The 12,345-nt window shown below is 41.2% G+C and overlaps 1 protein-coding gene across 1 annotated transcript in view; it reads right to left on the bottom strand.

The window, feature by feature from the left end:
* LOC121021944 (maestro heat-like repeat-containing protein family member 1) overlaps nucleotides 1-12,345 on the bottom strand; it is a 79,012-nt gene that overhangs the window by 18,802 nt on the left and 47,865 nt on the right. Inside the window, exons 24-27 of the mRNA XM_040462642.1 lie at nucleotides 2,751-2,855; nucleotides 1,952-2,087; nucleotides 1,400-1,497; nucleotides 695-844 (exon numbers count right to left, since the gene is read on the bottom strand). Of these exons, the coding sequence (XP_040318576.1) occupies nucleotides 695-844; nucleotides 1,400-1,497; nucleotides 1,952-2,087; nucleotides 2,751-2,855 (489 nt within the window). The remainder of the gene's footprint in view (nucleotides 1-694; nucleotides 845-1,399; nucleotides 1,498-1,951; nucleotides 2,088-2,750; nucleotides 2,856-12,345) is intronic.

Here is a 12,345-nt window from a genome sequence, read left to right as displayed (position 1 = left end):
ATGGCCCGCTGCCAAGTCCGTTTTATTGTAATACCTCAAGGACCCCCTCAGAAGTATCCTTCCATTTCTGGCACCTAGGCCAGGCAAGCCACATAAGTGAGTGAAGGCAATAGGTGTCAGGGGATTCAGAGATAGGAAGGTCTAGAGAGCCCGTGCCATATATAAAAGGGACAGTGGCCACTCAAAGAATTGCCCTATGTGACCTCATTTAAAAGTTTTTCTCAGTGAGGCGGGAAATGTGGATTTTTAGGCAAAACCTTCCTGTTTGTACACATTATCCTGAAAGAAAATGTGCTCAAAGGTCAGTCATTCCATGAGCTTGCTAGTTTGCAATCCACAACCTTACCTTCACAGAAATCTAAGCCCCCTGACCCCCCCCCCCTCCCTGGGAATCAGAGTGAATCCCCCCTTCAATGCTTCCTTGTGCTTCGGCCACTAGGCCCTGCAGCTGCCCACACCACTGCTTGTGGTTGTCTTTCTCTGAAGAACCAGCCCTGAGCTCAGAATTACAGATGTCCGAGTTCAGTGGGACCACAGAGTAAATCCAGCCCAAGCCTACATGTTTGAGGTGAGTGAATTAAGGCCTACGAGGAAAGGGACTTCCCAAGGCCCTTCAGCTGGTTTGGAATAGAGCCAGCAGAGAGCCCCGGCTCCTGGCGTGCGTGACAGAGCTCCCACCACAGCACCACACTACCTTTATCATATCTCTGCCCCGTTCTTTCATGACAGCACTCATCAGCTGGGCTGCTGCCAGAGACACCGTGGCCTTGCTGTCAGTCAGACCCTCCATGGCCGTCAGCACCAGGTGGGTGAGCTGCATCTCGGTGAAGTACTCTGCAAATGCCTGTAAGGGTGGCATCAGGCCGCCTGCACCCAGGGCCTCCTGCTTGAGGTAGCCTGTGCCATCCTTCCTGGTTGGGGTAGGAGGAGAGACCTCCTCTTGGGAACATGATGTGCTTTTGTCCTAGGCCTGTGCTGTCTGCCTAGCTCCTAGAAGACCCTTTCACTGGGAATAGAGTCTTTGGGAATGGGAGGGAGAAAACACTGACCTCAGATGCACCGAGGGGCTCACAGGTCAGGGGCAGAGTGCTGGGAAAGAAGGGCTGAGACCAAGATCCTTAATGACATGTGTTTGAGGCATGGGCTGAGTCTACAAAAAGCATCATTAGTGTGAAGCAAACGCTTCTGGGTGACAGGTAAGAAAGAAGGATTAGGACCCATGATGCTTAAGAGGGAGCATACTGTAGCATGTTGAAAATTTCCCCAAAGTAAAAGTTCACAATCAGCAATGGAATGGGAAAGGGGATGGAATAAAGGAGTCCCACCGCAGGAGTCTAAAATATGATGTAGGTTAGAGGCCCAGGCTCTTCCCAGTTTGTCTCTGGCCCTGCCCTCTCACCTTGGCAATCTCAAAGGTGTTGTTATAGAACACGTTGGCACTATAGACTTCACTCTTGCCCTCTTCTTCCCATAAGCCCTGTTTTTTCCTTTGCATCTCTGAAACAAAGACACCCCACCCCACCCCTCAGACACTCGAAAGGTGTCTTAGGTTCCCCTTAGGTTCCCATCTGCCCAACCCAAACCACCTACTGCACTAAATCAGCTTGGGGAGATGTTTATCCCATGGGGAAGGGGAATGGGCTGTAAGATAAGGAAAGGTGAGAGCTAATATCAAAGGAACCCCCATGTTGCCTGCCTCAGAGCAGAGACAGAATAGGGTCAGAGTATGGTGCTCAGCCAGAGGGGGAGAAACTAATTCAAAAGAACTGTTTCCTGAGTAGCTATTTTGTCCCAAGAGGGTATAGGTAGATGTCTAGGGGCAGGTTCCTCATTGGAAATGAGGTTGCTCAGGTAACTTCCTAGCTCTCACTCTTCCAGAACAGTATGTGGGTGGATGGCCAAACCTAAATGGGAGGCCAGAGCAGAAGTGAAAAGAGGAGATTCTCCCTACGCTTTTGCAGCAGGAGGATACAATAGAGATTGTAGACTGCCTGTGAAGACAGGAAGCAGATGTTGTCCACTGGGTCCTGGCAGCGCATGGCCAGCAGCCTTACCAAGCACCCCAACCGAGAGAACTTGATCTCCACCTGGAGAGGAGGGCAGGAAGTCACAAGTTATCCCAGCCATTCCCTTAGGCTGAGTTGAAACGAGAGGAGGCGGGGATTCAGGAGAGATATGAAAGGAAAGACTAGGTGAGGTTAACGGGAATGAAATTAGACAGGTGGGTTATAGCTATTAAAAACTTGTGGGATCATAGTTTTGGAATGACCTTACACTGTCCCTCTTCTTTGCCCCTCGATATTGTACTCATTGTTCAGGCCTAGCTCAAATGTCTCCTCCTCTATGAAGCTTTCCCTTCACTTACACTTCATTTGTGTTTTGATCTTTTATTCCTCCTAGATTTGGTTTGTACTTTCGTAATCGCCTTCTATTTAAGTTTGTTCTATGCATGCTTCTCTCCCCAGTGGACTATAAGATCCATGAAAATAGAAAAACTGTCTTGGTCATCTATGTATCCACTGTAACGCTTAGCATGGTGCCTGGTGAGTATTCAGTAACTGCTTGTTGAGATAGCTGGAATCAAACTGAACCAAGTGAAATGGAATTGAATTGGTGGACAGGGAAAAAGACAAAGGGAGGAAAGAGAGAAGGTGGGGTGAGGGTGAGTAATTGAGGCTAGGTAATATGTGACCAAGTTTGACATAAGGGTAGAGATGAGGGCCCACGCTCCAGGGCAGGCTTCTGCTCACTCCAAAGTTGTTCCATTTTGCAGTGAAGCCAAGAATACGGGCAGCACACCACATGGCCCGTTCCCTCTCATTGTCGTTCTGGGAATTCAGCCATATGTTCAGATGCTAGAGGAAGAAGAGAATGAAGGGAGAGACCTGTTAAGCTGTATTCTGGAGGGTAGAAATGTAACCTGAACGTGGCTTCTGCACAGGATCAGGACAAGACTTCTGAGAACAGGACTTCTTTTGCTATCAGGCAGGTTATATGTGGCTCTGGCACCAGAAGCCCTCATACCTCCAGCCCCCAATTTACCTTATCTAAGTGCTAGAAACACCCTCATTTAACACCTCCTTTTTTTCAAATTAAATCAGTGGCTCTCAAATTATATTGACTATTATTCATTTCAATGGGGGTCAGTGTCCCCCAGGGTCCCCCAATAATGTTTTCCCAGTCTTCAATAGAAAGAGAACTTGGTAGTAACAAAAAAGAGTCACTATATTCACAGATTCCTAGCTGAATTATGTATAAACTTGCTTGAGAAATATAATTATGGATGATTCCTACTTGAAACATAGTATGTCAGTGTATCACTATTGGTAAATTATGGACCCAAAATACCACCGATCCAAAGACGCATTGTCAATCTACAATAATCAATCTGATATTAATGGAACTAAACAAACAGCAATTTATAACTAAAAAAAAGAAGGGCAACAGATGAAAAATCTACAAGCAATGGAAGAGAATACTGATGCTGCATTGATAAGAAAACAACATTCTTCTTGAAGATTGGAAGAATTCTAGTGGGAGATCTGCAAGTCTTCCTTGCAGCCAGACTCTGATGAAATAGCCCCGTGCCAAGACTGTGGTCTCTAAATACCATTTTTCACTAAGAGGAATCATTGGTCATTGGAGAAACAGTTTATCCCAGGAATGAGACAGGAAATATACAAGATAATATACTGGAGAGCAAGGAAGCCATGAAAGACTATTGGCATTATATTAGAGGGATTCAGGAGCTAACCTGAAGAGGCTCCCATTGACCAAAGAAGGGACAATTTAAGCATCCATAAGAATAATAGTTGTAATTGATCAAAACATATGAAGCATTTAAAAATCCATTTTAGGGGCGCCTGGGTGGCTCAGTCGGTTGAGCGTCCGACTTCGGCTCAGGTTATGATCTTGCAGTCTCTGAGTTTGAGCCCGGTGTTGGGCTCTGTGCTGACAGCTCAGAGCCTGGAGCCTGCTTCGGATTCTGTGTCTCCCTCTCTCTCTGCCCCTCCCCTGCTCATGCTCTGTCTCTCTCTGTCAAAAATAAAATAAACATTAAAAAAAATTTTAATTCATTTTAAATTTATATGATACTAGAGAAATAACCCTCACTAGTTATCTTTGGATGACTAGGAAATAAATACTTACATTACCTTGACAGCTAATGAAGGGAAACCAGCATTTATCTTGTCTTTCCTATATGAGCTATACCTCAAAGTAACCAAACAGCTTATAAAGTCGATTTCTCTTTATAGAAGAATTCCAGGTAAAAATAAACAAGCAATGATAGAATTACAGTGTCATCACTTTGCAAAAATAATAGAAGTATATTGACTCAGTGGACTACTACATAGCAATAAAAAAATGATCTGATGCTACATGTAACAACATGAGTGAATCTCACAGATAAAATGTTGAAGCAAAATGATATAGACAAAAAAAAGTGCATACTATAAAATTTCATTTATGTGAAGTTTAAAGAACAAGCTAATCTATGGTGATAGAAGTCAGAATAGTGGTTATCAGTGGTTATTCACTGGGAGAGGAAACTTTAGGGGGTCTTGGACATGTTCTATATCCTGATCTGATATTTACACAGATACATACATATATATACAAACATATATACATATATACATGTATATATGTATATATGTAAGAATCTAAGTGTACACTTAAGACTTGTACACTTTATCATAGCAAGTGATATCTCAATAACAAGGTCTTTTTTTTATTTTAAAGAATGTCACCAGTTCTCCGCCATTAGTGAATCTAAGCAGTGATCATCAAAAGCTCTAAACACCACAAGACATCATGTGGCTGTTGATAGAAGAAGACAACACTACTTGTGAAGTAATCTTGCCAAAAATTGATCAGGTTCATGATCTAGATCCAACAATTACAATTAGAATATAACAGATTCTAGGTCTCACAATTTATAGCACAGATTTAGACAGAGGAGTTTATTAAGTGGCCCCAAAAAGATGTAATTAGGACAACACAGAATGTGGAAAATTTAGAGAACAAATAACTAGGTTTCTTCAACAAATAAATTTCAAGGAAAAAAAATGATTGAAGGGCAATATATAGATTAAAAGAATTAAGAGACAGGGGCGCATGGTGGCTCAGTCAGTTAAGTGTCCAACTTCGGCTCAGGTCATGGTCTCATGCGGTTCATGGGTTCCAGCCCCATGTTGGGCTCTGTGCTGACAGTGTGGAGCCTGGAGCCTAGAGCCTGCTTCAGATTCTGTGTCTCCCTCTCTCTCTCTCTTAAAAATAAACATTAAAAAAAATAAGAGAGACAAACCAACTGATTGGGATGTGTGAATGTTTAATGACACCAAGAAATGAAATTACTTTCTTTCATCAGTGTTTTATAGTTTTCAGAGTACAGGCCTTTCACCTCCTTGGTTACATTTTTCCCTAAACATTTTATTATTTTTACTGCAATTGTAAGTGAGATTGTTTACTTAATTTCTCTTTCTGCTACTTTCTTATTAGTATATAGAAATGCAACTGATTTCTGTATATTAATTTTGCGTCCTGTAATTTTGCTGAATTCATTTATCAGTTCTAGTATTTTATTTTGGTGAGGTCTTTAAGGATTTCCATATATAGTATCATTTCATCTGCAAATAGTGAAAATTTTACTTCTTCCTTCCCAAATTGGATGCTTTTTATTTCTTTTGCCTCTCTGCTGTGGCTAGGACTTCCATACTCTGTTGACTAAAAGTGGTGCGGGTGGATATCCTTGTCTTGTTCCTGATCTTAGAGGGAAAGCTTTCAGTTTGTTACCACGGAGTAATGTTAGCTGTGGATTTTCATGTATGGCCTTTATTATATTGAGGTATGTTCCCTGTAAACCTACTTTGTTGAGAGTTTTTATCATGAATGAGTTTGTGCTTTGTCATATGCTTTTTCTGCATCTATTAAGAGGATCATATGGTTTTATCCTTCCTTTTATAAATTAAATCTTGCCATTTGCAACAACATGGATAGAGCTAGAGAGTATTATGCTAAGTGAAATAAGTAAGTCAGAGAAAGACAAATACTATATGATTTCACTCATATGTGGAATTTTAAAAACCAAATAAACAAAAAGGAAAAAAAAGAGAGAGGGAGGCAAACCAAGAAACACACTGATGGTTACCAGAGGGGAGGTGGATACAGAGATGGATAAAACAGGTGATGAGGATTAAGGAGGCATTTGCTGTGAAGAGCACTGGGTGTTGTATGGAAGTGTTGAATCACTATATTGTACACCTAAAACTGATACTATACTGTGTGTTAACTAATTGGAATTTGTTTTATTTTATTTTACAGTGTATTTATTTATTCTGAGAGAGAGAGAGGGAGAAAAGGGGAGGGGCAGAGAGAAAGAGAATCCCAAGAAGGCTTCTCACTGACAGCGCAGAGCCTGATATGGGGCTTAAACATACAAACTGTGAGATCATGACCTGAGCTGAAACCAAGAGTTGGACGCTTAACTGACTGAACCATCCAGGAGCCCCTAACTGGAACTTAAATAAAAACTTTTAAAAAATTGAAATAAGGGGCACCTGGGTGGCTCAGTTGATTGAATGTCCAACTTCAGCTCAGGTCATGATCTCACGGCTTGTGAGTTCGAGACCCCCATCAGGCTCTGTGCTGACAGTGTGGAGCCTGGAGCCTGCTTCAGATTCTGTGTCTCCCTCTCTCTCTGCCCCTCCCCCACTCACACTCTGTCTCTTTCTCTCTCTCTCACTCAAAAACAAATAAACATTAAAAATAAATAAATAAAAATTTAAAAACTGAAATCAGTCTCCCAGAAATAATATATTCTAATCAGAAGAGCACCCTTTGGGGGCACCTGGGTGGCTCAGTTGGTTAAGCATCCAACTTCGGCCCAAGTCACGATCTCATGGTTTGTGGGTTCGAGCCCAGCATCAGGCTGTGTGCTGACAGCTCAGAGCCTGGAGCCTGCTTCAGATTCTGTGTCTCCCTCTCTCTCTGCCCCTCCCTCGCTCATGCTCTATCTCTTAAAAATAAATAAACATTAAAAAGAAGAAGAACAACAACAACACCCTTTGGAAATTTCAAAGGAGTCCGACCTTGTGGTATATAATAAAAAGGATACAGTGCCTTTCAAACTTATCAAACAAATTGATATTTTTTTCATTTCTTTGAGTTGCTAAGTATCATAGTAACTTTGTAGCTATCCTGCTGGATTACAAACAAAAACTCTGTGTGGTGGAATGGAGGGATGAATTTACACTAAAATGAAGTAGACTCATTCTGATTTATATGTAATGCACTAACGACACCAAAATGGAAGAAGCTAAGTGAATGCCAGTTATTGTTATGCAATTTTATGGCCACTAACAGATGTTTCCATAATGTACTTCTCCAAAGTTCCAACAGGGCACATTCTAAAGAATACATCTTGCATGAATTATCTTTTATATAAATGTGTAATTAGCAAGGTTTAACAATGCATATGATTGAACCCTGCAGCATGATCTGTACTTGGCAATATTGTCAACTCAAATTACTGTGATTCTTGTGATATTAATTAGGTGATAAATAAGCAAAGTGTTGCTAGGGAAAAGAAAGTTTTCTATCCGAAAAAAAAGTAAAATCATGTAAAAAGTATGCCTTAACCATAAAGGAATTAGACCAGAAATCAATAACCACAAGAGAATAGAAAATTCTCCAAACATTTGAAAATAACACGCTTCTAAATAATCCATTGGCCAAAGAAGAAGTTTTGAGAGAGATTACAAAATATTTTGAACTGAAATGATATTGGAGGTATATATTAAAATGTACAGGATGCTGCGAAAGTAGTGCTTAGAGGGAAATTTAGAAAACTGAATGTTTATATTAAAAAAGGAGAAAAGGGGCACCTGGGTGGCTCAGTCGGTTAAGCGGCCAACTTCGGCTCAGGTCATGATCTCGTGGTCCATGAGTTTGAGCCCCGCGTCGGGCTCTATGCTGACAGCTCAGAGCCTGGAGCCTGTTTCAGATTCTGTGTTTCCCTCTCTCTGACCCTCCCCCGTTCATGCTCTGTCTCTCTCTGTCTCAAAAATAAATAAACGTTAAAAAAAATTTTTTTAAATAAAAAAGGAGAAAGGGGTGACTGAAGTGGCTCATACACTGGATTTCTGTACCATCTCCACTGCAGGAGGAAGTATAGGTGGCCTGATCCTTAGCCTCCAAGTGTCCCCTTGCTTCCCAGCAGTTGAAGTCCTGTGTTCCCTTCTTCCTGGAGGTATATTTTAGAGGATTGCTGGGAAGATGGCTCACTTCGTTTCACAAATACAACTAGATAACACTCACCTCAGTGTAAATAACCTAGAAAATGACCTGAAGGCTGGCAGAACAAACTCCAAAAACTAAATGTAGAGAAGAGGGTAGGAAGGGGAGAGAGGTGGTGAGGAGCTAAACAGAGCTGGGGGACTGTCTGCCGAGAGGCTCATAGGCACAGGCAGGGGAGAGAAATAGTCTATCGATCTGGGAAACCCACACAGTGAAGACAAATCCCTTTAACATTTGGCTGTGAAAACCAGAGGGGCCAAATTTCATCAGTTCTTACTGATGAATCCAGCAGACTCAAAACCTGGAATTTTATACATACATCAGCAGGCTTGGCTCTGGGAGAGCTGAGAGGGTGAGAGGAAACTGAGTCCCTGCCCTTAAAGAGACAGCACAAAAAAACAGCCCTTCAGAGATACAGCATAGAAGGAGCAGTTTGAAAAACATCTGGGGCATATGGCAGGGAAAGTTGTTTACTAATCTCAGAGTATGTCCTGGAGGGACAGAGATTGTTGGGAAGCTCCTCCAAGAACAAAAAGGAGCTGGCAGGTGCCCATGCCCCAGCATAAACACACAGCCATCTGTGGGAACCAAGGCAGCACCAAATCTCTACCTAACTTGCTAATACCATGAATCCTACACTGCCCCTCTCACATCTGCAGATCCATCCTCTCCAGCCAGGCCTGCCCTAGTCCCTGCACTGTGGGACCCTTCCCCCAGAGGACCAGCACACAAACCTTGCTAACACTGCACTTCCTGTCCCAAAACACATTGCAGATCCACCCCCTCCAATATGCTCTTGCCCTGAGCCTATCCAAAGCAGAGCCACAAGCCTAGCAGTGTGCAAGCAGCCCCAACAGGGACCACCACCACTCCAAAGTGACTCCTGCCCTAGGAAGAGGGAACGATAACCAGATACACCAATCAAACTACTATCCCAGCAATGGGTTGGGGGCTAATGGTTAGCCCATCCAACTACAGGCCCTGCCCACCAATAAAACCTTCTTAGGGACAACCCAGGGAAAGTGCCTTGCAGTTTGGTGCTATTGTATTTCTAGAAAATGTCTGCTCTAACTCAGCTGAAGCCCAAGTTGGCCCCAGACTGATACACTAACCACACAGGGACCAAATTCTGCCTTCAACAAGCAAAGAAAGCCACTGCAGATGATTGGATTGAAGGCAAGAGTGACTCAGCCACAATAGTCGGGTGCACACATCACACATAGGAGACACCCTTGAAGCACCAGGTTCTGGTGAACAGGAGATGTTGCACCTCAGGGCACTACAGGACCTCTTCTTCACAAGACTACTACTTTCAAGAGCAGGAGATGTAGCTGACTTTCCTAACACGGAAACAGACACAGCGAGTTATATACAAATGAGGAGACAGAGAAATATGTCCCAAATTAAAGAACAGGACATAATTACAGAAAGAGACCAAAGAAAAATGGAGATAGGTAATATGCCTGATAGAGAATTTAAAGTAATGCTCATAAAGATACTCACTAGACTTGAGAAAAGAGTGGAAGACATCAGTGAGACCTTTCATAAAGAAATCAAAAAGAAGTAATTAGAGATGAATAACACCATAGATGAAATTAAAAATACACTAGAGTGTATTTAATAGCAGACTAGGGGAAGCAGAATAAAATTGGTGACCTGGAGGACAGAATGATGAAAAATAATCAGTACAAATGGGTAAGAGGGGAAAAAAATTATACAAAATGAAAATAGAATAAAGGAACTCAGTGACAACATCAAATGTAATAACATTTGTATTATAGTAATCTCAGAAAGAAAAGAGAGAGAAAGGGGGGAAGAAAATTCATTTGAATAAATTAATAGCTTAAAAGTTACCAAATCCGGGGAAAGAAACAGAAATCCAGATCAAGGAGGCACAGAGATCCCTCAACAAAATCAACCCAAGGAGGTACACACCAAGATACATAGTAATTAAAATGGCAAAAGTAGTGGTAAAGAGAGAATTTTTAAAACAGCAATAGACAAGAAAAGTAACATACAAGGGAAACCCTATAAAGCTATCAGAGTAGTTTTCAGCAGAAACTTTGCAGGCCAGAAGGAAGTGGCATGATATATTAAAAATGCTGAGAGGAAAAGATCTGCAGCCAAGAATGCTCTATCCAGCAAGGCTATCATTCAGAATAGAAGGAGAGATCATTTTCCAGACAAAAAAAAGTTAAAGGAATTCATGACCACTAAACCAGCCCCACAAGAAATGTTAAAGTAGACTCTTTGAGTGAAAAGGAAAGATCATAAGTAAGATCAAGAAAAGTAAGAAACACAAAAGCTGTAAAAATAAGTATATTTGAAAAAAAGAGTATATCTGTAAATCAGTCAAGGGACTCACAAAATAAAAGGATGCTAAATATGACACCATACACCTAAAGCATGGTGGGGAAAGCAGTAAAGAATAGGTTCAAACTTAAGCAACCAACAACTTAATATAGACTGCTACATGCAGATGTTATATACAAATCTAATGGTAACCATAAATCAAAAACCAGTAATAGATATGCAAAAATAAGGAGAAAAGAATCCAAGTATACCACTAAAGAAAGCCAACTTATTATGAGAGAAGAAAGCAAAAGAAAGGAACAGAGAAGAACTACAAAAACAACCATAAAACAAGTAACAAATGACAATAAGTACATAACTATCAATAATTACTTTGAATATAAATGAACTAAGTGCTCCAATCAAAGATATAAGGTGATAGAATGGTTAAAAAAACAAGAGTAGGGGCGCCTGGGTGGCTCAGTCGGTTGGGCGCCCAACTTTAGCTCAGGTCATGATTTCGCGGTCTGTGAGTTCAAGCCCCACGTCGGGCTCTGTGCCAACAGCTCAGAGCCTGGAGCCTGCTTCAGATTCTGTGTCTCCCTCTCTCTCTGACCCTCCCCCGTTCATGCTGTGTCACTCTCTGTCTCAAAAATAAATAAACGTTAAAAATAAAATTAAAAAAAAAAAAACAAGAGCAATCTGCATGCTGCCTATAGGAGGCTTGAGACTCATTTCAGACCTAAAGACACATGCAGATACAGACTGAAAGTGAAAAGATGGAGAAACATTTATTATGTAAATGGATGTGAAACAAAAGCCAGAGTAGCATACTCATATTGCACAAATTAGACTCTTTTATGTGTGTGTGTGTGTGTGTGTGTGCGTGCCCGTGCGCACAAAATAGACTTTAAAACAAAGATTGTAACAAGAGGCAAAGAAGGACACTATATAATCACAAAGGGGACAATCCAACAAGAAGATATAACAATTGTAAATAGTCATGCACCCAACATGAAAGCACCCAAATACATAAAACTGTTAATAACAAACATAAAGGAAGTAATCACTAGTAATACAATAATAGTAGGGAACCTTAACACCCCACATATATCAATGAACAGATCATCCAAACACAAAATCAACAAGGAAACAATGGCTTTGAATGACACACTGGACAAGATGGATTTAATAGATGTATTCAGAACATTCCAGGGGCACTTGGGTGGCTCAGTCAGTTAAGCGTCTGACTTCAGCTCAGGTCATGATCTCACAGTTCATGAGTTTGAGCCCCACATCAGGCTCTGCACTGACAGTGAGGAGTCTGCTTGGATCCTCTGTCTCCCTTTCTCTCTGTCCCTCCCCTGCTTGTCCACACGCTCTCTCTCAAAAATAAATAAACATTTTTAAAAAGAACATTGCATCCTAAAACATAAGAATACACATTCTTTTCAAGTGCACATTGAACATTCCCAGAATAGATAACATATTAGGCCACCAAATAAGCGTGAACAAATTCAAAAAGATTGAAGTCCTACCATGCATCTTTTCTGACTGTAATGCAACCTCAAGAAAAAATCTGGAAAGAGCACAAATACATAGAATTTAAATAACATGCTACTAAACAATGAATGATTCAACCAAGAAATCACAGAGAAAATCAGCAAACACATGGAGACAAATGAAAATGAAAATACAATGGCCCAAAATCTTTGGGATGCAGCAAAAACTATTCTAAGAGGGAAATTTATATCA

Source organism: Herpailurus yagouaroundi, unplaced genomic scaffold (assembly GCF_014898765.1).
Source record: "Herpailurus yagouaroundi ecotype Mexico unplaced genomic scaffold, PumYag 355, whole genome shotgun sequence".
NCBI lineage: Eukaryota > Metazoa > Chordata > Mammalia > Carnivora > Felidae > Herpailurus > Herpailurus yagouaroundi.
This window is presented reverse-complemented; position numbering and strand designations above follow the sequence as displayed.